The sequence below is a fragment of the Tiliqua scincoides genome, chromosome 8, assembly GCF_035046505.1.
Source record: "Tiliqua scincoides isolate rTilSci1 chromosome 8, rTilSci1.hap2, whole genome shotgun sequence".
NCBI classification, from domain to species: Eukaryota; Metazoa; Chordata; class Lepidosauria; order Squamata; family Scincidae; genus Tiliqua; species Tiliqua scincoides.
In genome coordinates, this window is record NC_089828.1 from 58,303,950 (window position 1) to 58,330,040 (window position 26,091).

General features: G+C 51.4%; 2 protein-coding genes across 5 annotated transcripts in view; one reads left to right on the forward strand and one right to left on the reverse strand.

Annotated features, from left to right (window-relative positions):
* The first annotated feature begins 1,472 nt into the window (after window positions 1-1,472).
* On the forward strand, window positions 1,473-13,375 carry TMEM120A (transmembrane protein 120A). Its single transcript, XM_066635525.1, has 12 exons — window positions 1,473-1,597; window positions 5,278-5,396; window positions 5,868-5,984; window positions 6,355-6,414; window positions 7,061-7,156; window positions 8,099-8,188; window positions 8,609-8,674; window positions 9,168-9,229; window positions 9,986-10,078; window positions 10,864-10,928; window positions 11,289-11,357; window positions 12,501-13,375. The coding sequence occupies exons 1-12, from the start codon at window positions 1,523-1,525 to the stop codon at window positions 12,612-12,614; spliced, it is 1,026 nt and encodes a 341-aa protein (XP_066491622.1). The 5' UTR covers window positions 1,473-1,522; the 3' UTR covers window positions 12,615-13,375.
* Window positions 13,376-14,027: 652 nt separating this feature from the next.
* POR (cytochrome p450 oxidoreductase) overlaps window positions 14,028-26,091 on the reverse strand; it is a 44,586-nt gene continuing 32,522 nt past the window's right edge. For all 4 annotated transcript variants that reach the window (XM_066634993.1, XM_066634994.1, XM_066634992.1 and 1 more), the window contains exons 6-16: window positions 25,056-25,180; window positions 24,638-24,727; window positions 23,952-24,050; window positions 23,643-23,759; window positions 22,461-22,579; window positions 21,925-22,106; window positions 20,245-20,394; window positions 18,815-19,082; window positions 16,869-17,014; window positions 16,089-16,174; window positions 14,028-15,374 (exon numbers count right to left, since the gene is read on the reverse strand). In XM_066634993.1, the coding sequence (XP_066491090.1) occupies window positions 15,230-15,374; window positions 16,089-16,174; window positions 16,869-17,014; window positions 18,815-19,082; window positions 20,245-20,394; window positions 21,925-22,106; window positions 22,461-22,579; window positions 23,643-23,759; window positions 23,952-24,050; window positions 24,638-24,727; window positions 25,056-25,180 (1,527 nt within the window). In that variant the 3' untranslated portion in view covers window positions 14,028-15,229. The remainder of the gene's footprint in view (window positions 15,375-16,088; window positions 16,175-16,868; window positions 17,015-18,814; window positions 19,083-20,244; window positions 20,395-21,924; window positions 22,107-22,460; window positions 22,580-23,642; window positions 23,760-23,951; window positions 24,051-24,637; window positions 24,728-25,055; window positions 25,181-26,091) is intronic.

Genomic DNA, 26,091 nt, shown 5'->3' on the forward strand with positions numbered 1-26,091 from the left:
TCAGACACTTTGAACTAATTTTGAACCAGCGTAGATAAAGGAATTAGGAAAGAGGCTCCTTTGGGGGAGGGGGGAAGCTGCCAGCACCTTCTCCTCCAGGGAGAACCCAGAAGTGACATCACAATGTCATGTGACATCATGACCTCCCTGTCCCAGGCACCAGTGCTTCTAGTTACTTCCTCCATCCTAAGTAGGTGAAGAGAGCATTACTGAGCATGCACGGAGTGCAGGGGGTCTGTATGCGGACACAAGAACACAACACACACATTCCACCTGTGATGCATGTACATCCCATGTGCCAATAATAATAATATTTTAATTAAATAAATGCAATTAATAAGTTTAATAAAATATATATTATATATTTACACATTATTATTATTATTATTATTATTATTATTATTATTATTTTATTAATTTGTACCCCGCCTTTTTACCCAACGGGCACACAAGGCGGCTAACAAACAATTTAAAAATACAACATGAAAAGCAGTTAAAAACAATTTACAATGATTAAAAAGCTAAAAACAAAAACAAACCCCGTGGATTTTCATATAAAAAGCAAGAATGCCAGCCAGCCTGTCAACAATTAAAAGCTTTTTGAAATAAAAAGGTCTTCAGTCCACGCCGAAACGTTAGCAACGAGGGAGCAGTTCTCAGTTCTAAGGGGAGGGTATTCCACAGTTTGGGGGCCACCACCGAGAAGGCCCTCTTCCTGGCCGCCACCCCTCTCACACCTCTTAGTGGCGGCACAGTCAAAAGGGCCCCCCCAGAAGATCTAAGAGCACGGGCCGGATTGTAGGGAAGGAGGCAGTCCCTCAAATACCCCGGACCCGAGCCATAAAGGGCTTTAAAAGTCAAAACTAGCACCTTGTATTGGGCCCGGAACAGAACCGGCAACCAGTGTAGCCGCCGGAGCAACGGCTCAGCAGAGTCAAACCGACGTGCCCCGGCAACCACACGAGCAGCAGCGTTCTGTACTAGTTGTAATTTCCGGACCGTCTTCAAAGGCAGCCCCACGTAGAGCGCATTGCAATAATCTAATCTAGTTGATTTATTTATCATTTATTCATATTTATTTTTGCTATTTGTTTTATTTTGAATTATTATTAGTAATGATAGTAGTGACATAATATTAATATTAATTAATGACATGATTCTTAGCAATCCCCAGAAGGGCCACGTGCAGACGGTGGCTTATTGCGCATGCGCGCGCTCTGCCTGCAAGGCCTCCGGAAACGCAGCCACCAGCAGCTCCTCCCAGCGCGACCGCAAAGCGACACAAGCCCCGCCCCCGCAGGAGCCAATCAGCGGCCTCCCTGCAAGACGGTTACCCCTCGATACGTCCCTCCTCCTCCCTGCTGGCCCCGCCCCTCGCTTCTCGCCCGTTGGTCGCCGCGTCGTTGGGCGGGGCCAGAGGCGCGGCCGCTGATTGGTTGGGGGCTTTCCGGCAGCGCCCGCTGCCCCGCCTCCGGTGTGAGGGTCGTCCTGGAGCCGCCGGCTCCCCCCCGTTGTCGTTGCCATGAGCTGCAAGGCCTCGGCGGCCCAGTGCCTGCGGGACTGGGAGGAGCTGCAGGACGGCTTCCAGCGCGTGCAGGTCAGCGGGGGGAGGGCGCCTCTGAGCATGTGCAGAGTGCGGGGAGGAGAAGGTGCCTCTAGTCATTGCCGAGGAGAGGGTGCCTCTGAGCATGTGCAGAGTGCGGGGAGGAGAAGGTGCCTCTGGTCATTGCCGAGGAGAGGGTGCCTCTGAGCATGTGCAGAGTGCGGGGAGGAGAAGGTGCCTCTGGTCATTGCCGAGGAGAGGGTGCCTCTGAGCATGTGCAGAGTGCGGGGAGGAGAAGGTGCCTCTGGTCATTGCCGAGGAGAGGGTGCCTCTGAGCATGTGCAGAGTGCGGGGAGGAGAAGGTGCCTCTGGTCATTGCCGAGGAGAGGGTGCCTCTGAGCTTGTGCAGAGTGTGGGGAGGAGAGGGTGCCTCTGGTCGTTGCCAGGGAGAGGGTGCCTCTGAGCATGTGCAGAGTGTGGGGAGGAGAGGGTGCCTCTGGTCGTGTGCAGAGTGCCGCCTGGCTCAACAGGCACTGACACCAAACTAAGCTGTGTTTGGGTTGCCAGTGCCCAGGAAGCATGTGAGGCCTCTGGACATCTGCAGAGTGGCGCCTCACTCAACAGGCACCAATGCTGAATAAAAGGATTAGTCTTTAAGGTGCTTAGTTCACTAATGCCCAAAATGTGTGTGAGGACCACAGATGGTTCCTCTGGGTGTGTGCAGAGTGCCTTGTCCGCCACATGCCTTTTGTCTCATGTCTGTGAGTTGTGCGAAAAGTGTGTCTGAGCAGGTGCAGAGCACTCCCCCATCTTGCCTGTAGTATATGTGAGCGAGTGCCTCAGGGCCTTCTTCCTCTCCGGCACTCAGTGCATTGTCAAGAAGGGTATTCTGTGTGAAGGGTCATTGGGGTCACCACCGCAACCTTCACCGCAGTGGTTCTTTAGCATGTGTATTTCATGTGTCGTCCTGATTTGTGTGTTTATTAACTCAGACCTATGGTCCCCTTTGCCACCGAAATGCCCAAAGCAAACCAGAACAACAAAGTGAAACTTGAACCCGAAACTTAGACTGACCGAAAACGTCACTAAAGCGAAATACCAGGCAAAATGTCAGTGGAGCAGAAAACATCCCCTGCAGAAGCTGACCAGCAGCCGGTGAAGGGAGTCAGTGGAAGATCTCTGAGTCTGGGACCGTCCAAATGGGGGAAAGTGCCTTTAGGAACTCTGATGCCAACCTGTTTAGGACTTTCACAGCAGCACAGTTGAGCCTGGGGATGGCTGGGGGCCAAGCCACTTGGCAAAGCAGGGGACAAGCTGGAATTTCCAAATGCTTTTCAAGGGTCACCCCAAGTAGAGCATGTTACAGTGGTCAAGTTGGACGTGGCCAAGGAATGGGTGGTTGGATCTGTTCTCTCCAGGCAAGGGCGCACCTGAAGCTGAACGTAGGTACCTCTTGTAGCAAAGGGGGAGGAGGAGGGAGCCTCCAAACAGGTGCAGCGAGAAGAGGCAGAGTTTATGTGGATTATTATCAATGGCCTGATACAATGAACTGCCTCCTGGGACACTAAGAAACAAGCAGATGTAAATGGCCACTGTGCATCCTCTCAAACACAATATTTATTGCTTTATGGCTGCAATTCTAACCTCACTTTCCTGGGAGTAAGTGCCATTGAACAATGAACACAATAGGACTTACTTCTGAGTAAACCAATTTCCTGGTCAGGGTTCTCTGTGCTAATGGTACCTCCTGTCCAGATTTAATATTTTGCCTTCGTTTCATGAAGACTACCCTGTGATCTTTGGGGTATGAAGACCAAGGGATCATTGGTTTTAGCCCACCTGCAGTCATGGTGCTGCCTCTGGCATCAAGGGGCAGATGGGATCTGCTTTCCCATTGCTCATGGACCCTCGGGCAGCCCCGCCATGTTGTGCAAAATTTTCCAGAAGCACTACTGGGATGCAGGCACAACGAACAAGTCCTTGGCAATTTTGTTTTAAAGTGTTTTAAAATGTCATTGAGTTAGAGCTCAATAGGGGGGAAAACACACTTTTTTGCATTGACATATGATGGCTATATGTGGCATATATACAAATACACAAGAGCTCTGAGTTCACCAGTGGTGTAACTAGAGGGGGTGCAAAGCGCTGTTTTGCAGGGAGCCTCACTGCAGCATGCAAGCAGCTGCTCCTCCCCCCAGAATGGCTCTGAGGGGGAGGGGCCACTTGCATGTTGCAGTGAATCTCCCTGCAAAACTTAGTGCTTGCACGCTGTGGTGAGTCTCCGTGCAAAACTTAGCACTTAGTGCTGGCAGAAAACCTGCAAAGCCTAATGGATTGAGCAGTGTCACCCGTCTGTCAGAAAGGGTGGTGCTTTTAGCTCTGCTAAGTGAAGAAGAGGAAGCTTCCTTGTTGATATTGGCCCATCGGAGTATGTGGAATGTTGCAGAGTTCTGTTTAGATGTCATGTCCAGCTGTGGAGGGAAGCTTCTGGTGTGGGTGCTCCTTCCTCATTACACAGGGAAAGAGCTTACAGGCTTCTCCATCTGCTCTGCAGCAAACTATGGTTTGTTTTTCAATCTGGAACCTGAACCATGGTTTGATCCTATTTTACGGAGACACTGTGGTTTGTTAGCTGTGTTTGGACAAACCATCAAAATCTGCATTGCTGCAAACTGGGGCAGGGGGTGCTTCTCATCTTCTCCCACTGCTTGTGTAGGAAAGGGAAGAGGCTCCTGACACTTGTTTTACAAGAATTGTGGAAGAGCAGAGGGTGGGGGAGGGAAGGATTTGTCAAGAGATAGGGGCCAAAAGAAAAAGAGGGTTGGGCCAGGCTTGTGTTTGGATCCGCAACCGGAAGGGCAAGGCCATCCCAAGACCTCCTGGCACCTGAGAAGACGTGCCCAATGCTGGCCCCCCCCCATTACCTGGTGACGGAGGAGGAGGGGTGATGGGAGCAAGTGTACTGATGGAGCTGGGCGTTCTCTGCCAACCTGCTGCCTCAGGCGACTTCCTCAGTTGGCCTTATGGTTTGCCCAGCCCTGCAAAGGAATTTAGTGGTGCTAAGACTTGGCTTGTTTATAACTCTGGGGGTCAATTGATGTTAACCTCAAGAATCTGGGGCTGTATTTTAAAGTCAAGGTATTACTGCTGAGGTGAGGACTGGCAGTTGATGGAGCCTTTCCCGAAATGAGAATGGAAATTTATCATTGGCAGTGCCTCTGGCTGAGTTGCGCTGCTGCCACAGCGACAAATGAAGCCCTGCTGGAGCCTGGTGAGGGAAAACCGGCACTCTTGGGGATGTCTGTATCCAGATCCTGGCTGGCACCCCTCTCTGCAAGTCCACTGCTGTCCCCTAGAGGGAGGTTGGACTGGAGCCAGGCTTTGAGCTGGGGTGCCACTCTGTGCATGGGTGGAAGTCCAGGCTCCCCCAGTTTGTTCCAGGCACAGTCAGTGCAGAGGCTCCATGCTGCCTGCCAGCCGAAGGGGACAACATCACAGGCTCGTTGCTTTCTGGTCCTGTAGGGTTCTCCGGGCCTGGGTGTCCACAGCCAGTGATAGTCCTTGGGTCGTGCCTCAGGAGTCCTTAAAACCTAGACACAGTGCACACGTGTGCATGGTCTTTGTTGTGCTGCACGTGGCTTCGTCGCAGCTAACCCAGTCATTTGTTCTCCTTGCCTGCCATGGTTACAACAGCACCTGAGCTGACCTGCTCTCTTGCCCTCCTTGTTGGCCAGGATACCCATCGCCTGTACAGGCAGAAGCTGGAGGAGCTGACCAAGCTGCAGGATGGGCTCTCCAGCTCCATCGGACGGCAGAAGAAGCGGCTGCGAGAGCTCGCGGTGGCCCTCCCCAGGTACGTGGCTCGCAGCTGTGCATGGTTTCCAGGAAGAGGTCGGTGGGGGTGCTTTGCTTCTCCGCAGCAGATCCGAGGGCCCTGCTTTCCTGGGGTGGTTGCTTGTGCCCTTCTTCCGTGTGCTCGTGCCGTGGTTTGGAGCAGGGATGCTGCAGTTGGCAGGCAGTGAGTGGGAGTAGATTCTGAAGGCCAGGTTGTTACAGGGGACAGTTGGAGAGCCCCTCTGAGAGAGGAGAGCCCCTCCTGAGCCTCCTCGATCAGCCTCCTCGATCAGCCCCTCTGAGTTGGAGAGCCCCTCTGTCCCGCCCACATTTGGGTTTGATGACCAGATCGTAACCCTCTTCCCCACTCCCAGCCACACTCCATTTAACCTCCTTGTTTCCTGCCGTTGCATCTGCTGCTTAGCTGTCCTTTTCAAGGCCAGCGGTGTCTGTAAACTGTGCGCTCTCTCCCCCCTCCCCCCAAATGCAGGCCTTCTGGTGCTGACTGTTCACAGGAGGAGCTCTACCTCCAGGAAGTTGAGGACTTGATCAAGGAGCGACAGAATGTCTTCTTCGAAATGGAGGCCTACCTGCCCAAGAAGAATGGGTGAGAGGGGCCAGGGCTTCCCGGGACGTTTTTCTCCTCCAGGTGTGCCGCTTTTTCAGCTTTAAGTGTTCTTGGAGCAGTTCATGATCAGAGGCTGCTGCTTCCATACTTGGTGTTATGTTATACCCTTGTTGAAGCTGGAGAGCCGTTTCAGATGTGAAGACCAGATGCCATAAAAGAGACCAAATGCACACCAAAGCACACTACCAGATATTGCAGGCCAAGAGCTCCCACTTCAGCCTGATCCCAGAGCCAGCATGACTCCCCCCATGGGCTGAGGTGTCAAGGAGATTTGGAGTGTGGCTTGTGGCAGCCACAGCAAGACAGGGTGTGCTCAGATCCTCCTTTCTTCCCTTCTGTTGTCCTCCAGGTTGTACCTGAGTCTCGTGCTGGGGAATGTGAACGTCACACTGCTCAGCAAGCAGGCCAAGTAAGTGCTTCATGGCATCGCCGGAAGGCAGCAACTTTCAATGTTGTTCCTCTCGTAGCACACTGACCTCTGTGGTCTTTGCCTCTTGTGATGCCACTTCCGGCTTCTGGAAGACTCTTCCAGGTTCTGCAGCTCTGTTTCTAGAGCAACTGTCTGTAGTAACAAATTGTTTGTCCCTCTTCCACCACTGGTCGAAGGAAGAGGAGCAGTCAGTTTGTTACTACAGACAGTAGCCCTAGAAACGGAGCTGCAAGACCCGGAAGAGTTTTTCAGTGATTTTCACCACTGTGCTCTGAACTCCCGCGGCACACCTGTGGACCTTTCATGGCACACTGGTTGCAAATTGCTGCCATAAGGACTAGAAATGGAGCATTTGTTTTTAACCAAGAAGGGTCTCCAAATGCAGACTCTCACATTCCATTTTTACCCCATGTCTCTACACCTGACCAGTGATGGAGCCTTTCCTGCTTAGCAGGTTCAGTCTGGGGCAGCATTTCTAGAAAAGACTCCTGGTGGGGGAAACCTGGGAGCGGCTTATCAGGTTGATCTGATAATTGACTGCTTGGGACCTGGGGAGACGAATTGTCGACAAGGGCTTTCAAGGCTGAAACCCGTAGTTCAGTTAAGTGTCTCTCTGCCTCCCCAGGTTTGCCTACAAGGATGAATACGAGAAGTTCAAGCTCTACCTCACCATCATCCTGCTCATTCTCTCCTTCACCTGCCGGTTCCTCCTCAACTCCAGGTGAGTGTGCCACCCCAAAGGAAGGACTTCAGCACCCTGCATGAACACAGAGGTGACCTCTAGCAATAACCCTGACTTTCTTCTTAGGATACAGCCAGGGTGCTGAGTATGCAGGAAGGGTGGAGATGGAACATTTCTGAGGGTTTTGTAGAAAAAAAACAACCTGTTTGTTTCAGGGGAAAAATGATAGGTTGGGGGAGGGGAAATATATGCAATATGTTCTTATCATAACTAAAGTTGCTTACCTAAAAGAACATAAAGTTCATTATATATGACCACATAATACTCTGTTATATTTATGAAATTTAACAGTATAAGTATGTTTTTGTTTTTATTCGAACAATAATGACAAATAATAATAAATAATAATAAACTTTATTTTTATCCCGCCCTTCTCCCCAAAGGGACCCAGGCCGGCTTTGCATTAGGCAGCTTTGCAATATAATCTGCATTAGGAATGGAGAGGCAAGTTGTAAAAAGAGGGAAAAAATGAACAGTAGAAATTGAAATCATCCAAAAAAGGAAGGGTATTGTTTTTTTAAAAAATTATTTGGACTGAAAAACAGTCTCCATACTGGATAATACTTGCATTCTTGGGGGGGGGGGGCAACCATTCAAGCCCTTCAGCAGCTGTTTCCCATGGGCAAACGTGGGATGAATATACAGTATGCATCTCAAACCGCCGTCCCTCTTTCAAACAGCTTTTGCTATCTGGAGTACAAAAAGTCTAAAATCTGCCTCCAGCTTGGCACAGATCCCAGTGTGTACCAGTTTCTTTCGCCTGCTGCAGAAGATGGAGGACCAGAAGCTCTTTCCACGTGTGAGAACCTTGAAAAGATGATCAGGCGGAGAATCGCCCATCTAACCAATGTTTGTCCACTGCTGGTCAGTCCCACCGCATGCAGTAATCCTCTTCCCTCTCTCCCTTACTGCCTGCAACAGAGTGACAGACGCAGTCTTCAATTTCCTCCTGGTCTGGTATTACTGCACACTGACCATTCGAGAGAGCATCCTCATCAACAATGGCTCCAAGTAAGTGGTGCTTCAGTCATGTTTTCCAAGCCCTTGAAAGATCCTGGCCACCTAGTATGTCTTGTCCTGAGATCTCCAGCTCCACCTTCCTCTGATGTCTGAAAGTCTCCTATGCCTTCAAACAACTCCACCCAATGCCTGGACCCCCCTTCCAGAATGCCCCCCTTTCTTTCTGCTGCAAAGACTTCTTTCTGTTGGCAAAACCCTGGAGTCCCTCCTCCTATTCTTAATTACATGTAACTTAAATGAACACATCCTCTTACCCTGTGTCAATTTCTGTTCCTTTCTTCTGTTGTCTCCCTTGTATCAACTTCTAGATTTTGGGGCAGGGACTTGCCCTCTTGTATTTTTGTGAAGTGGCAGGTATTGTGGATAATGCTGTATAACAACAGTGACACTCTGACACCTTTGTTCCTCCAGGATTAAGGGCTGGTGGGTATTCCATCACTACATCTCCACCTTCCTTTCGGGCGTCATGCTGACTTGGTGAGTCTCCATACAGGGTCCATTGTGGCTTTCTTTCTGAGGCTTAGGGCACAGTCCTAACCAACTGTCCAGCCTAGCCACAGTGCAGCCCCACAGTAAGGTAACAAACATGCCCTTCCTTTGAGGATACCCCCTTGACTGCCTCCCCACTGCAGGATGCAGTGCATGACATATTGGCACAGCAATGTCAGTGCTGGAAAGTTGGTTAGGATTGTGCCCTAAGCAAGAGAATTACTTACTAGAAGATTCTTTGTTGTTGATACATCCTGCATTTGTCAAATTCCTATTTTTTAAAAACTGCTTGAGCTAATAGTGATTATTATTATTACTATGAGTATTATTATTATGAGTATTATTATTATTAAGAGTATTTATATACTGCTTTTCAACAAAAAAGTTCAGAAATTGGTCTCATCATGTGTCAATGAGTTCCATAAGTTAACGTGTGAATTCCTCTTCTCCCCTGCCCCCATGTCTCCCAAACTCCTTGCAGGCCAGATGGGCTCATGTACCAGAAGTTCAGAAATCAATTCCTCTCCTTCTCCATGTATCAGAGTAAGTGAGGCTGTGTGGAGATGGGGTGGGGGAGTGGAGTTCCACTGAACGTTTGAACTGCCTGGAGGATCTTCTGCAGGTGGAACAATGCGCTGCAACTCATGCAGACTTTCTTAAACGAGTTGTGTAAGCCTGCTTCCAGAACCCCCATTTAGAAACCGCCTTCTGTGGAATCAGCCCTTTTGGTCCATCTCACTTGGCGTTTTCTCCATTGACTTGCCAGGAGTCAGGCAGGGGCCTCTCCTAGCCTGCCTACTTGGAGAAGCTGCTGGGGTTGAGCTTGGCACCTTCTGCCTTCTCCCAGCCTCTTCTCTTTGCGGGTGTGTCTTTGGGTTGGCATTTGTGCTGTCAATTTGAAGTTTGTGGATGGGGTGTGCATGCATTTTCTATTCAAGGAGTTCAGGGTGGCATACAAAGTAAAAAATGGAGAGCAGCAAAGGCAGTGTTAGAGAAATCACAGAAGATCTAGTCTTGGGCCGAGCTTAGTATGCTTTTCTTGTATCCTGCAAGCTTGTCATGAGTTTTGTATCTAGTGTCTGCAACTCTTTAGTGTATAGAAGGGACTCAGAGGGTCTTTTGCATCCCTGATCCTGTGAGCTGATCCTCTATCTAGGAACCCAGATGTTATTCAAGCTGCATGCCTGTAATTCTGAGGACTGACCACTGAAGTGCCTCAATATATACTGTTTTGAGGTGGGAACTGACAAAGAGCCATCGTGGCTTTAAGAGTCACCCCGAGTCTGATCTGTTTGACAGGCTTCGTCCAGTTTCTTCAGTATTATTACCAGAGTGGCTGCCTATACAGGCTGAGAGCACTGGGGGAGCGGCACACCATGGACCTGACTGTGGGTAAGTGGCCTTTCTGTGCCCTCTGCTGTGGCAAGTGAGCAGTTGGGGGAGAGACCCTGGCTCACCCCCAGGGAGGTCACTGCTGTCATGGAAAGTTTGTTGTGGAGATAGTACTCCCCCTCCCACACCACCCTCTATTTTATCCAGTTTTGCAGGTCGCAGCTGGGAAAGGCTGTCTGCTCTGCCTCTGAGTAATCTTAAAAGAAAAGGGTTCTAAAAAGCCAAGAAGAACCACACTAAATTGGGCTCAAAATCCTGCTGCTTCCCGCAGTGGTCCGCCAGCTGCCACTAGAAAGCTCAACAGCCAATGAAAGGCAGTGCCCCTCCTCCACCATTGCTGCCCTGCATCTGGTATTCAGGGACACATTGCCACTGATCCTGGAGGCGGCATGTAGCCCATCATGACTGGTAGCCAGTGGGACAGTGGTTCTCCCCTGAATACGTCCACAATCACCCTTTGAAGCCATCTAAGCAAGTGGCTGTCACCATATTGTGTGGCAGCGAGTTCCAAAGATGAACTCTATTCTGTGATGACCTTCTGGGTCTGTGCTGATCTTTCTGGTGTCCTATTCTGGATTTTGTGGAACTGGGAAGAGGTGCAAAAAAAGGACAGCTGAAATGATCAAGACATTGGAGCACCTTCCTGCAAAGACAGGCAATAATGTCTGGGGCTCTTCGGTTGGGAAACAGAGACGACTTACTTCAAATCACCCAGCAGCCTAGCAATGGGTCACCCTCTGCTTCCTGCCCAGCCGTGTGCTAGACTGCTCTCTCTTTCCTTGCAGAGGGCTTCCAGTCGTGGATGTGGAGAGGCCTGACCTTCCTGCTTCCATTCCTCTTTTTTGGCCAAGTGAGTGCACAGTGGCCTCTCTTTGTGGGAGTGTCTCCCTGTCCTCTGGAAGTGGGTGCAAGTTCTGAGCTGTTGTATTCATATCTAAGAACGTGGGCACCAGGGTGGGGCGCATTTGCAGGCTGGTCTTCAATCTCACACCCACCATTCACGTTGGGTCACTGACACTTTATAGGCAAAGCAAATTGGGAAGGGAAAAAGAGCTCAGTCAAAGAGCTTGGCCTCCAGGTCACATGAAGTGTGTGTGTGTCCGCACTGGAAGCCCAGTGCACGGCCTTGAGAAGATGGGTCCTGTAGGGGTACCTGAAATGTAGGCTATAAATGGGTGTCAGTAACAATCTTTTTCTCTCCTGCCTACAGTTCTGGCAGCTCTATAATGCTGTCACCCTCTTCCGCCTGGCCAGACTCCCCGAATGCAAAGAATGGCAGGTGAGTCGTTGGTGGGGAGGAGAGGGGGCCTGCTTCTCTGCCGCTGAGACTCCATTTAGGAGACTTCCTGCCGTTGACATAGGAAGTGGCTTCATACGGCATCAGACCCCTGGCAGCTCCAGCCCAGAGTTGCCTGTTGACCGGCAGCGGCCCTCCAGGCCCGTTGGTGGCGAGGATCTTCCTCAGGTCCACCTGGAGATGGCACCTGAGCCCTGCAACATGCAGAGCCGCCACTTGGCTGCAGCTCCATCCCCTGGCGGAGTCTGGTGAACCTGTGTGGTGGATGCAGCCATCATGTGAGAGCAGTTGTAGCCCTGCCTCCTTCTCCCATGATACAGAATGTGCTGTGCCTTAACTGTTGCATTCAGGTGTTTGAAAAATAGTATAAAATCCCCTTTATTCAGGGCAAGTGCTGAATTTTAAGGCCTCTTTTGTCCAGACCTGGGTCAAAGTCACACTCCTGGCTTCAGAATTCCACATAATAATAATAATAATAATAACTTTATTTCTACCCCGCCTTTCTCCCCGAAGGGACTCAAGGCGGCTTACAACATATTAAAAACAATTTAAAAGCAAATAAAAACATATTAACACATACTAAAAACAGCAGTCAGAGTAAAAATAGGTAAAAAGAGCATAGAGCAGCAGCAAGTCATAAAAGAATCAGGCCTGTAAAAAAATATTAAAAGATGTTAAAAAATGTTAAAAGGCCAAGAACTCAGAAGGCCTGTTTAAACAGAAGGGTCTTCAGGCCTTGCCGAAAGGTCTCAAGAGAGGGAGCCATTCTTAAGTCAAGGGGAAGGGAGTTCCATAGCGTTGGTGCCACTACTGAGAAGGCCCTATTTCTTGCAGCCGCCCCACGTACCTCCCTAGGCGGCGGCACTTGTAAAAAGGCCTTCTCTGATGACCTGAGAGGGCGAGCCGGATTGTACGGGAGCAGGCGATCTCTAAGATAACCTGGTCCAGAGCAGTATAGGGCTTTAAAGGTCAATACCAGCATCTTGAATTGGGCTCACATTAAGCTGAGCTGCCAGCACTGATCCCAGTTGTGCTCTGATCTCCCTGCCCCCTGCTTTGAGCCACCCCTGATGGTCTCCCTTTCCTTGCCTGAGCCACGTCTGACTGAGTCATTCCTCCTGCCAGGTGCTGATGTGCGGCTTCCCGTTCTTCATCCTCTTCACTGGCAACTTTTTCACCACCTTGCGAGTTGTCAACCAGAAGTTCCAGAACAAGTGCAAGGATCCCAAGAGGGACTGAGTGGTGGGGCCAGGCCCCCTCCCACACCATGCTCGTGCCACCCAGCCTTTTGTTCTGTTGCTCTGCGGGGGGGAGTGCTGGTCGCACTACCCCCAAAAAAACTTTACCACCACTGGGCATCTCCAAATTTGGCAGAGCTCTGCTGCTGAGGAGGGCTAGTCATCTGGTGTGGGATTCAAGGATGGTGGTGGCATAGCTGGGACCAAGAGGGACAGGACATTGTAATTCTCAGCTGTCCAAAGCAGGTGATTGCCAATAGCCCCAGCCTCTGAAAGTGGAGACTGGGTTAGCCAAGGCCACCTTACATGGGAGGAGTGAGGCCTTGGTTTTTGTCTGCAGCAGGCTGCAGGAAGAGTCTTCTCCAGCCTGTGGCAGATCTTGTTTTGAGAGATCCCCCTTTTCTTTATTTGTGTGTTCCTTATGCAGGGGCAGGAAAGAAGCCCTAGTCATGTTGTATACACCTCAAGTCTACGTAACAGTGAGAAGTGGCTGGTGCCATCTCTGCTCTACCTGGGGCGAGGAATTGGTTGTTCAGACCCCTTACCTTTACAGCCCCTTGAGGTTGCCATGTAGTCTGCTGGGAGGACTCAGTGCAGTCCGTACTGTACAGCTGCTCTTCCTCCCCTTGTCCAGTATTTTAGTGGTGTGTGTGTGGATTTGCATTAGGAAAGCAGGAAGAAGTTGGCCTGTTGGAGAACCTGTGTCTTCATCTCATCTAAGCATGTACTCTTGTCATGACCAATAAAGGGAAGTGTCTTGAAGATGGGGCCTCCTTGTGTATTGCTGGCCCAAAGCAAAGGAACTGAGCTGCATTGGGGGGGGGGCAGAATTCCTCTGATAAGAAGACATTGTAGGCCATTGTAAGGAATCACAACCCTGCATTGAGAAACTTAGCAAGCAAGGATCCCCGCTTAGTGTTTAACAGAGTAGGCTTTTCCCTCTCTTGCAGCAAAACTTGGTTCCCTCCTTTCTCAGCAGGAGAAGTACTGGCTCCTTAATGACAAAGTGACACTGGAGGCCCTGAAGAGCTGATTGTCCAGTCTTCTTGGCCTCTTTTGAAGTGCTGCTTTCCAAGGAATAAGAGGATGTTGATATGATCTGGCAGGTGGGAGCTCTCCACACCTAAAGGACTCTCTCTGTCAAGGACAAATGTGTTTGCCTTACAAATCTAACTTGGGCCCTTTAGAAGTGTGGCAAGTCCAAGGAGGGCTCTTTCAGTAGTGGGATGATTGCCAAATAAAACCTCCCTGGGCAGTGGCATGCCACCAGTGCCAAAATGCAGTGCTGACTTTGTGCTCTGCTGGTGGGATTCCCAGAGGCATTTGATGCACCATTTTCAGAGGCAAGATCCTGGCCCCTTGCTCTACCCCATCAACTTCACAGCCATTCTGTCCCACCAACACAGAGCCAGAATAAAAGAATCAGGGGTTGTTTATTCCAAGAGCAAGACTCCTCCAGATTATGTACATTCAACAGCTAGTCCTGCTGGGCCAACCCCTGACCCCACAGGCAGGGCAGGGCAGGGCAGGGCAGCTGACTCAAATGTGAACCGTTCGGTGGGGTGGAGTTGCTGACTACAGCGGAAGCCAGTCTTCTGAGGGAAAGTGCCACAAGCACAGGCCTCTGCCCAGGTTGTCATGTCCCACAGAGCACCCCACTCTGCTCCCAAGGAACCAAAAATGGCAGCAGTAGGGGGAAGAAAGGGCCTCCCACCTGATGTACAGGGCAAAGGAAATGGGGTCATAAAGAGAACTGGGTCTCTTCCGCCACACATGGAGGTGCAAACCAGAGGAGGGGGAGGATGCTGTTTCAGGCAGCAGAAGCAGCAGCTCCTCTGGCTGCGTGAGCCTGCCTTCAGCATGGCTGGAGGAGGCAAAGCAGTTTTCCCTGGGGCTTCCCAGAAAACTTAACCATCTGGTTTCACTCAGCTGGAGCCTTCCAAACCAAGGCTGGTCCCACTGGGTTAAGCAGCAACAAAGATGGGGAGGAGGAAACCAAATGCACACCCCTGCGCTAGGGCTGCAGGGCCTGTGCTCTCCTCCCTCCAAAGGGGAGGGGGTGTTCAGATGCTCCCACTTCCTTCCCAGGCAGGTTTTCCAAGGCACCCTTGCTCTTCCAGCAGTACCCTTCCAGCACGTTCCTTTCTGAGGCTCAGCTGAACAAGCATGTCCTCTAAGCAGAGGCCAGGAAAAGGGTTAACCAGTCAAGGGCCTTTTAAACAAGGCCTGCAAGGAGTGGGGAGGAGGCAAGTGTAGGGCAAGTTGCCAAGGCCTGTTTTCAGAGTCTGATGCTCAAGGACGTAGAAGGGGGGGGCAGGAATCGCACATCTACCCAAAGGGCCTCCCAAGCAGCAGCCCCCCCAAATCAATGGGGGAAGATGCTGATGTTCTCTGGTGCTCTGGGTGAGCCTGGCTTGGGGGCCTGGCCCTGGAAAACCACAGCCCGCCAGACTCCTGCCCCACACTCTAAAACAGGAAGGGAACATATAGGGCGGAGAAGAAGGCAAGGTGTGTGCAGAGGCACAGAGTCCCTTGGAGGAGGAAGTCAGGCTGCTCCTTCTGCCTCCCCTCTGCCAGGCCCTGGAACCCCCTCCTCCACCCAGCTCCGCCCCCCCTCTAGCTCCAGACGTCCAAGGAGTAGCGCCCCTTCGTCATCAGCTTCTTCACGTAGTCCATGGCCTGCTGCTGACTCATCTTCCCAAACTCAGCCACAATCTCGTAGAAGGTGTTCTGCACATCCCGCGCCATGTTGCGCGCATCGCTGGAGGAGGGAGACAGTAGTTAGGCATGAGCCAGACCCTCCCAGGCAACCAGGGAGCAGCAGCGGCGGCAAAGGGGCTGGGGCCATCGCATTGGGAAGCTTTCAGGGCCTTTCCAAAAAACCGAAAGCTGCAGCTGCTCCCTCCAGCCTTACAAAAGCAGTTCCAGGCACTGCCACTGAAATGTCATCCAGCAGATCTTTCAAAAGACACAAGCTACTCCCTCCAAAAGGAGAAGGGAAGGGAAGGGGCAGCCCCACTTTTCACTGCTGCAGGCATGGCCTCTATTCAGAGTGATTCAGTGGTATTTGTACAGGAGCTTTCAGTATTATAGAGCATCGTATTCAAACTCCCAAGGCTTTTCCCCAGGAAGCCAAACAAAGGGGAATGGGAAGCAAGTGAGCACACTACACTAGGCACTGCTGTTGTGGACCGGCAGCCCCTCTTGACCCTGACGTCCCACAGGTGTTGGTTAAACTAAGCACTCTGGGAGGTGCTCTAGTAGGCTGTCCTCTCTTCTCATCTGTTGGAGGGGTTTGCACGTCACTCCTACTAGAATGCTGCTGGATACAGGTGGGGCAGCGCTTGACGCCCCACCTCGGCCACAGGAAGGTGTTGAGACTGCCCCATTACTTGGCCTTCCCCCTGAAATGAGGCTCCCTGCCGTCAGCCGGATCAGAAGTGCAACCCCCATGAGGACACAGGCCTGGACTCACCCGCACACGTAGATGTGGCCACCACCTTCGTGAATCAGCTTCCAGACGTTCTCTTTGTTCTCTTTCAGCAGATGCTGCACATAAACCTAGCAGAAGAGCAAAGCAGAGATGCTGGTGAAGGGGATCAGGCTCCAGGGTCTTCCACAAGCAGACAAGCTTCTGTGGCATCCTCTGCCATTTAAGTGAGAAGGTGTTCCTAGTTGTTACGACTGCAGTATGGAAATCTGAACGCAAGGCAGAGATGCCCAGCGCCATTTCAGAAACTGGGGAGGGAGCGAAAGGCAGCATGGCGGGCAGTGATACAATTATGCCAAATAGGATGCAGGTTTGCTATGACCGTATTAGCATTCTGAGAATTCCAGTATACACAGTTGCTCCTGTGACGTGAGCGGGAAGGGGGCTGGTTTACTGGCACACTTCCCCAGCCTGCAGGGTTAAGGCAGCAGGGAGGGGCTGTGTGGCCATCCCCAGCTCCAGTTCTCTTCTGGACAGCTCCACACACAAGTGCAGCCAGGAGGCTGATCTATTCTGGCAGCAGGAGGCCCAGGACAGGCCCCTCTTCCTGTCCAGTCAGCAACAGTCAGGTTTGTCTTGATCGTGCTTCTCCCATGTTTTTTATTCGTGAGTCATCTTGAAAAATTTGCTCAAAGGCAGTCAACGCCTGCTAAGCTCCCTGGACCCCTCTGCTCAAGAGGCCTGTTTGGCATCAGTAGCCCCCTAGCAAAGACACTGTTCTGCCACCCCAGCTGGGGGCTCGGAAGACTGGAGGAGCAGGGTTACCTTCTTTGCTTGGTCCCTGGAGAATGCCACATTCAGCTGAGTGAGGGTCCCATCTGCCACAAACTTGGCCAGCTCATCCCGGTAGAGGTAGTCCTCCTCCTTGTGCCGACAACCGTAATACAGCACCGTGTCGCCCACCTCCTTGCCTGGAACATCAAAGGGCATGAGCCTCAGGCCAGTGCAAGAATCCTAGCAAAGATCCTCCCTCCATGCCGCTTTGCAAGGGCCTGCTCTGGCTCCTCCCAAACGATCTTTGCTGGAGTCTCAGCCAATGCAGAAGCAGAGCAGAGCCTGCCAGCAACAGTCACCATCAGTAATTGCTCCACTTGTAGGAGGCCCAGTGTGCAGATGGCAACTCACACAAAGTCAGGGATGAACCAATATTCCCCCCCCAAGGGATCTATGCCACTGCACAGGCCAGCTCTGCCAGCTGCGTGGCAGCTTAGCAGTGTGATCACACATCTTCACAGCTGGGTTTCGAGCTGCACAGCTTCAAGGAAACAAGAGGTAGGGGAAGATTCAATGGAGAACAAGCAATTCCCTAAAGCCCCCATTTGGGGAGAGGGTGTAAGTTTGCTCTCCTCTATTCTGGAAAAAAGACCACTGTGTCTCTCTGCTAGCAGCAGTTTAAGAAAACATTGGGTTAAATCAAATACAAGGAGAAGGTTATCGCAGTTTACTAGCATCTGGTTTGGTTGATTCTCCCACACTAGGGAACCCCAGGGCCAGATCAAATGAATGGCTAGTTTGCAAATGCCCACATCATCTGCATGCGTGAATGTACGTATGCACATTCATATTCCTTTATGATAAAGGAACTGTCTAGAGCAGGGGTGCTCAATAGGTGGATCGCGATCTACTGGAAGATCGCGAGGCAAAATGAGTAGATCGCGGAGCCCTGTCTCTCCAAACTGTTAATAGGTCAGTTTCGTCTAGTGACTAGACGAAACTGACATATTTAGCTGACACTGAAACTGACACTTTAGCTGCTCTTCAGGCATGCAGCAACAAAACTGACTAAACTCCAGCAGGGGCTCCATACATTAAAGGGGGTGTCTGTCAGACGCTTCCTTCCGCCCTGGTAGATCTCCGCGCCTTGCTGGGTTTCAAAGTAGCTCTCGAGCCAAAAAAGTGTGAGCACCCCTGGTCTAGAGACAACTTCCCAGTCACTCAGATCGTAACTGAAAATACAAACGAAGAAGGTTCCACATTCACAGACAAGCCCACAAGTGACAAGGAAGAGCCATTATCTGGGTCCTTACAGTCCAGCATCCAATTTCCCTACGGCTGTGTTCTTCAACCTGTGGGTCACAACCCCAATAGGTCACGAGGCCTCCATTTGGGAGGGTCTCAACAACCTTTCAAACCTTGTGTGGGAGAGTGCTGGGATCCAATCCAATAATTGAGCTGCCTTATCAAAACTGAGTTCTTGATATAATCCTGCACAGCCTTTGCTCGCTCTTTCCCCACAGCTCCTAAAGCCAGCTCTACTCAGGCTGGTACCTCACAGGGTTCTTGTGAAGACACAAGGGCTAGGGCAAAACAGGGTGGAGGGTAAGCGGGGAAGGGGCAGGGGTGGCTGGATCAGATCCTGGGAGGGGGGCAGGATCAGCAGTGGGCCCCAGTCTCGTACTTCATTTTTTGGGGTTGTTGCACAAAAAAGTTTGAAGACCACTGCCCTATGGGAACACCAGTAGCAGGACACCAAGGCAAGAGTTCTCCCCCCGTTTGTCCTCAGTGCCTGGTATTCAGAGGTATACTGCTTTTGAATATGGAAGCTCTATTGAGTTATGATGACCCAGAGCCACCAACAAGCCTCTCCCACGCATGTGCCTGAAGTCACCTGAGCAGGCACCCTCCCACTTCCCAACACACAGCACAAGCACCAGTTCTTCCAAGCGTTCCACAAGAGGGCTCCTGGCAGGAACAGCACAAACAGGACTCACCCTGCTGCCTGAGCCAGCCCCGCTCTTGGATGAAGCCCATGAAGGGAGCAATCCCTGTGCCAGGCCCAATCATGAGGACGGGAGTGCTGGACTTGAAGGGCAGGCGGAACTGGGATTTCCGGACGTACAAGGGCACCGTGGATTTGTGCCCGTTCTCGTTGGGCTGCTTGTTCTTCATCCAGTTGGTGGCCACGCCCTTGTTCAACCGCCCCGTCTTAGTCTTGTACTCCACCACCACGGCACAGATGTGGATGGAGTCTGGATGCACCTGCAGGCAGGGAGGGGAGAACAGAGACAGTCCCGCTGAGTCAGACCAAGGAGCAAAGGGAGGGGGCTTGAAGCTCAGCAGCGGAGCCATCGCTGCTCTGCAGGCAGAAGGTCGGAGGCAGCTGTAAAAAGTCTCTTGACTGAGAGCCAGGGGAGCTGCTGTGACCAGTACAGACCAAACTGAGCCATCCTGGTCCAGCTGATTCCACGGCAGCCCCACATGCAGCTCTTGGCCTCCCCCATGGTTTTCAGAATTTGCAAAATGAGCACAGAACTGGGACAGGCCACAAGGCTTTGCAGCCTTATTTTTCAGTCTTGCCAGATGCAACATCTGATATTGTTGTTGGCAACCTTCAGTCTCAAAAGACTCTGGTATCGCGCTCTGAAAGGTGGTTCTGGAACAGCATCTAGTGTGGCTGAAAAGGTCAATTCGGGAATGACAATTCCTTCCACACTGGGAGCAAGTGCGGTCTGTCCCTGGTCTGTCTCCCTGGCTGTGGGCCTTCCTTCTTTGCCTCAGTCTGTTGGCCAAGTGTCTCTTCAAACTGGGAAAGGCCATGCTGCACAGCCTGCCTCCAAGTAGGCCGCTCAGAGGCCAGGGTTTCCCACCTGTTGAGGTCCACTCCTAAGGCCTTCAGATCCATCTTGCAGATATCCTTGTATCGCATCTTATAATGATCTTATCTTATAATGATCTTATAAAACATCTTATAATATATATTTAAAACATGGAGTACACACAGCTGACAAAACCATGCAAGCACAAGAGGAGCACATGAGCAGAGGAAGTTAAGGCAGGGACGTGTCCTAAGGACCTATCCTCATGCACTGTTTGGCTCCTGCACCAACTGAGGTCTTAAATGAAATGGCTGGGTGCCTCTGAAGCGCTTCCCAGACCCCAACCTGGCCAAGGCACTGCATCAAGTGAGAACCTTCTTGTTCCCCAAGTGGAAGGCCCTGGCGCAAGTTGTCAACAGTCAGGGCAGCAAATGTCAGGTAAGCAGAAGGTGAGTGGAGGGAGGAAAATTGCACACAGGGACAACCAGCTGCGGCAGGGAGGACCCAACCTCACATCTCAACACACACACACAACACACAGCCTGGCCATAGGCACCAAGATGGAAAACAGGGATGCTTCGAGAACATGCCTGTTGCTCACTCACCTTTGACGTGGAGGCAATGGAGTAGTACCGTGCCTGCAAGCGGGGCAGCAGCTCACACAGGTGGTCGATGGGGGGCCGCAGGGAGGGGGTGTCCTGCAGGATGGCCAGAATGTTCCTTCGGGGCTCGACAACCCAGCTGAGGTACAGCGTCTGCACAGAGCACAGGAGGAAGCAACACCTTTAACTGAGTCACAGGTCATGCGGGGGGCGGGGGGGTTGCGCACAAAGTTGCTCTACAGACCCACCTAGGAGTAGCTGGGCTGCATCACATTCCAGGCCGCTTCCCTGGAGTTTGGACTCCCTTGAGGAGTTCAGGCGAGCTCTCCTCAGAGCCTCCCAGGCCCCAGATTAACCCCAAAATGTCTTTCCAAGTCACCTTGGGCTCACACGCCCCACCCGACTCCACTTCGCCAGGACAGCCTGTGATTTGAACCCAGGACTCATCTGGAAGGACAGGCAGTACAATGGCCAGAGCACCAGTTAGGCACAAGAAGGGCCATGCTCCATCATCTCAGGAAGTCAGTGGTGGGAAAGGTCTTGGAAAGCTGCTGCCTGCCCCCATTCTGGACCCAAACAGACAACGGTTCTGCCTGACAGGGGACTTGGTGGAAAGCAGCTGGGTGTGCACACAGTTCACCCTCTCCCACAGATTGTTTTGCCTGACCCCTCTCTCCTCTCCCAGCAAAAGCAGCTGTGAACCTGGCTGGGGAAGGGTTGTCAAGGAAAAGGGGTAGGCAGGGAAGGGCATTCATACATCACTCCTCCACCAGAGGAAGCCCCTCTCCACTTTGCAAAGCCAAATCAAGCGTGGACTGCTATCCTCTAGCTCAGGGGTGCCAAAACTCCAGCCTGGGAGCCATTTGCGGCCCTCGGGGACACCCAAACCAGCTTGCAAGGCGCTCCCAGTCTCCAAAGAGCCTCTTGCCCACACTGGCTCGACACGACTCCTGTCAGCATGAGGGCCGACTGTTCGACCTCTTGCATGAGCTGCGGGCTCCCTCCACTGCTTGCTGTTTCACGCATGTGAAGCAGTAGTGGCAGTGAAGGGAAAGCTGGCCTTGCTTTGCGCAAGGGCCTTTGATAGGCCTTGAGCTATCGCAAGACCTTCATTCATTCATATAAGTTCCATCTCTAATATATTCATTTAAGTAAATTTATTCAAATTTGAAATGTAAATCAATTTTTTTTCCTGGCACATGATATAATGTGGCCCTCCCGCCAAAAAGTTTAGACACCCCTGGTCTAGCTCAGTGATTTTCAGTGTTTTTCTTCTCATGACATGTTTGCCTCTCTGGTCTCCTCTAAGGTCTTCTCCTCTTGTGATGTCAATTCCATGAGACTCTTCCAGGTTCTGTGGCTCTGTTTCTAGGGCAACTGACTGTAGTAATGAATTGTGCATCCCTCTTCCTGCGCTGGCAGAGTCAAGACAATTCGGTACTACTGACAGTTGCCCTAGAAACAGAGCTGCAGAACTCAGAAGAGTTTTTCAGCGTTTTTCAACCACAGAGCCCCAAACTCCCACAGCAAACCTTCTGTAGCATACCAATGTGCCATGGCACACCGGCTGAAAATCACTGGTCTAGCTCTAAGTTGTACAACTGCACCAAATTCTTCCAAGGTCATCCAAGATATCTTCTCTACCCCACTAAGGGTGACTGCGGAGGCCAAGTCAGTAATTACCTTCCCTTCACTGGATGACGACGCCATCTTGCGCATGTTCTCCTGCTCAGTGGCATCTGTGGCATACTGTGCCAGCTCATAGAGGACATTGGTGCGTGGTGGGTTGGTGATGTCCAAGTAGTACGTCAGGGCTGTGCGGTAGGAGGTAGGGCAAGGAAACGGGTGCTTCTTATTGGATTCCTCTGCAAGAGAGGAGAAAGGGAGGTCATCAGAGCAGCATTTGGCCAGAGAAAGAGAAGCCCCCATCTGTTTGTGTGCTTCAATGGTGCCAGTTTCAGTGTTTGTTTAACCATTCATAAGCTGCCAGTCATAATGGATAAATGGAGCCTCCATGATCAGAGGCAATCTATCTCAGTTGTTAGGAGAAGCCATAGCAGAGCGAGACTCTTTTGCCTTCGCTCCCTGCTTCGGGATTCCCAGGTGCACGTAGCGGTCCATTGTGGGGCAGCAGGACGCTAGACAAGGTGACATACAGAAAGAAAAGCCGCACATGTTGGAACAGCTGCTGGGGGAGAAGGAGGAAGGCTGCTACTCACCATCTAGATTGTTGAGCGAGAAGACAGTGTCCAAGTCTGCACCCAGGATTTCACCCAGCTGGTTCACCAAGGAAGTGTCATTGGCCGGGTACACAGCGATGTGGTCTCCAGCTTCGTACCTGGGAAAGCAGCCAAGAAAAATGGAGAGAAAGTAGTTTAGGGAATGGCTCAAAAAGGGAATGGGACAAATCCAAGGAGGCAACCTACAGCAACTATGCTGGGGATCATTAGAAAAGGTACTGAGAACAAAACGGCTAATATTATAATACCGTTGTACAAATCGATGGTAAGGCCACACCTGGAGTATTGTGTCTAGTTCTGGTCGCCGCATCTCAAAAAAGACATAGTGGAAATGGAAAAGGTGCAAAAGAGAGCGACTAAGATGATTACAGGGCTGGGGCACCTTCCTTATGAGGTTTGGCCTCTTGTCAAACCTCCTTCCTTATAAGGTTTGGCCTCGTTTGGGCCTCTTCAGCCTAGAAAAAAGGCGCCTGAGGGGGGACATGATTGAGACATACAAAAATATGCATGGGAAGGATAAAGCGGATAGAAAGATGCTCTTTACACTCTCACATAACATCAGAACCAGGGGACATCCACAAAAATGAGTGTTGGGAGAGTTAGGACAGACAAAAGAAAATGTTTCTTTACTCAGCGTGTGGTTGGTCTGTGGAACTCCTTGCCACAGGATGTGGTGATGGCATCTGGCCTGGACACCTTTAAAAGGTGATTGGACAGGTTTCTGGAGGAAAAATCCATTACGGGGTACAAACCATGATGTGTATGCGCATCCTCCTGATTTTAGAAATGGGCTATGTCAGAATGCCAGATGCAAGGGAGGGCACCAGGATGCAGGTCTCTTGTTATCTGGTGTGCTCCCTGGGGCATTTGGTGGGCCGCTGTGAGATACAGGAACTTGGACTAGATGGGCCTATGGCCTGATCCAGTGGGGCTGTTCTTATGTTCTTAACTAGTCAAGGCAGCTAAATGGAACCAACTGTCGGGTCAGTATACCTGAATAGTAATGAGGGCTCTTGCCTTCATCTCCTGGTTGTGGGAACAGGATGCCAGACCAGATGGCTTTGGGGACCAATCCAGCAGGGCTCTTTTGGCGTTTCAGATTGTGCAATCACAAAACAGAAAGAGAGCAAGGACAGGCAGGCCAAGGAGAGCCATTCCTACCTGATTTTGGACCCAGTGATGTCCAGCTCCAAGTGCATGAGGTGCCTCTCCCCGCCCTGGTTCAGCTTCCGGTTCACAGTCACAGGGGCCAGGAAGGGGTTCTTCGCATCAAACGGTCTGGAAGGAAGCAAATGGATCCACTTGTATGCAGGCTGCTAAATCCATTGTTTCGGGACCTGCATGGCTGGAGTCACTACTGGTTTTTTTTTTACAAGTCTCATCCTTATTTTGCAGTCAGTCACCTAAGCGAATGTGTTGGGTCGGCAACTGGGATCGGCCCATTCCCTCCCACCTTTTTAATCAACTTACGGTTTTTGGCTCTCGTAGCTCTTGAGCCGACCCATTTCTCCTGTGTAGACCTTGTTCATGTTGATGTCTGGGGTGATCACCAGCTCGTACTGACGGATGCTGCAGAAGGGGGGGGGAGGGAGTTCCATGAAAAGGAATGACAAAACCAGCCACTTCCGTCATCAAAAAGACTCAAGGAGAGTCAAGCAGGCTGTCCCACAGCGGCGAGAGCAGCAGTATTAAACCAGTGTGTTGTGAAAGATCCGCAGATGTGCTGCAGGAGCTTGGAGCAGTGGTTAAAAACGCTGGAAAACTCTTTCAGGTTCTGTTAATAGGGCAACTGTCTTTCCCTTTTCCTCTGCCAGGAGAGCCAGTGGAGGCAGAGGGATGGACAGTTTGTTATAACAGCCATTCACCCTTGAAACGGAGCTGCAGAACCCAGAAGATTCTCCCAGAAGCCGGAAGTGACATCACATGACCAGACAGGTGTGTGAAGAAAAATGTTGCAACCACTGGGCTAGAGGGCACGGGATGTTCTGGAACTCTCCAAGGTACAAAACAGACTGTGCTGTACATGATGTCAGGCAAAAAAGGGGAAACTAAGAAAAGGGAGTGGAGGGAGCAAGCCACTTCCCTTGTCTCCTCCTGCTGGAAATCCCACCACTCTCAAGTCCATTTCTGTCACCACCTCCTGCATCTGCACTCACCTGGATTCGTCTCCCGTGGCCTCCACGCCAAAGTGCTCGCACACTGCGGGCCAAAACTGCTCACGCCAGGTGATGAAATCTTCTTCCAAGCTATTGAGGGAAGTGATGGGAAGAGTACGGGAGTCATCTGGAGCAGCCAGCATCATGGGGGGCTGCTCCCCTCCCACTTGACCCTCTGATCCTCATGCCCTACTGCAACTAACATGCACTTGAAATGGCTGCATATGCTTCCCCATTCTCTCCCCCTGCCGTTCCTCCTTTGCCTCCGCTGTGTAAATATCTGGACTGTAAACTTCTCAGGGCAGGGACCCCTTCTTTGTATGGCACCATACGCACCGATGGTGCCATCTAACACCACACACCCACCTTTTCCCCAACCATCTAATCTCCAGTCGCTGAACCACGAGGGGCCACTTACTTCGCGTCGTCGTCTCCCAGGCCAAGTTCAAAGATCCGCTGGGCTCCGAGCTCCTCCAGCCGCTTGTCCACATACTTGCCCATGGCGTTGAAATGCTCGTAGGTCTTGTTTCCAAGCCCAAACACCTGGAAGGCACCACAGAGGCACATCCGTTCAGATGGGTCGCAACAAGCCAAGGAGGAATGTCTGCTTCCCTGGAACTCGCATCTGGACTCTCAAGGACCCCCTGCCTCTGCCCACCCGCCTGCTGGGCTCTCACTGGACAAGTGGCTGGTGGGGGCAGCGCTCTTAAGCTGCAGTACCCCACAATGAAATTGCCTGCCCAGGAAGCTGCCAAACAGTTAATGCAAACAGCCTTATTCTGAGGGCCCTCCAGTAGTAAGCAGTCAGTCATTCCTCCCACCTCCCAGTTTGCAGTTTTGTTGAGGCTGCTGGTTTTTGCCCTGGAGTTTGCCCTTACTTGTACCCTCCCTTTAGTATTTTATGGTGGTGGTTTCATTTTTGCCAAATTCCCCCCTCCCTTTTAAAAAATACATCACTTTTAGGAACCTTGTGGGTGGAAAGGCAGCCTTCTCACCAGGACAGAGACAACACAGCTGCCCCAGTCACCCCTTTTCATCCTGAAGTCCCCTCACCACAAAACAAGCAACAATGACAACGCAATCCTATGCCAAAGTCAACTCCACTGTGTCCAATGACGCTTACTCGCAAGAAAGTGGGTACAGGGCTGTAGCCCAAGTGCCAGAGCAAGGAGACCAAAAAAATGGCCAGCATTTTTGCACCCAGTAATCACTGCCCTCCTCCCCGTGATGCCATCTCAACATGGGGGAAGCCAGAGCAAGGAGGCTGCCAGCCAGAGAAATCCAGCCAGGACACCCTCTCTGCCAGCACAGCTGAGCATTGACTGTCTCAAGTGCTGAACCGCCAGCAGCGTCAACAGGGAGTCGCTCCCTGCCCTGCTACTCCTAGTAATTAGATTGGAGGGCAGGAAAGGAGCAACTTGTCTGGCTTGGCGGCTCTGAGCAGGAAGGCAGGA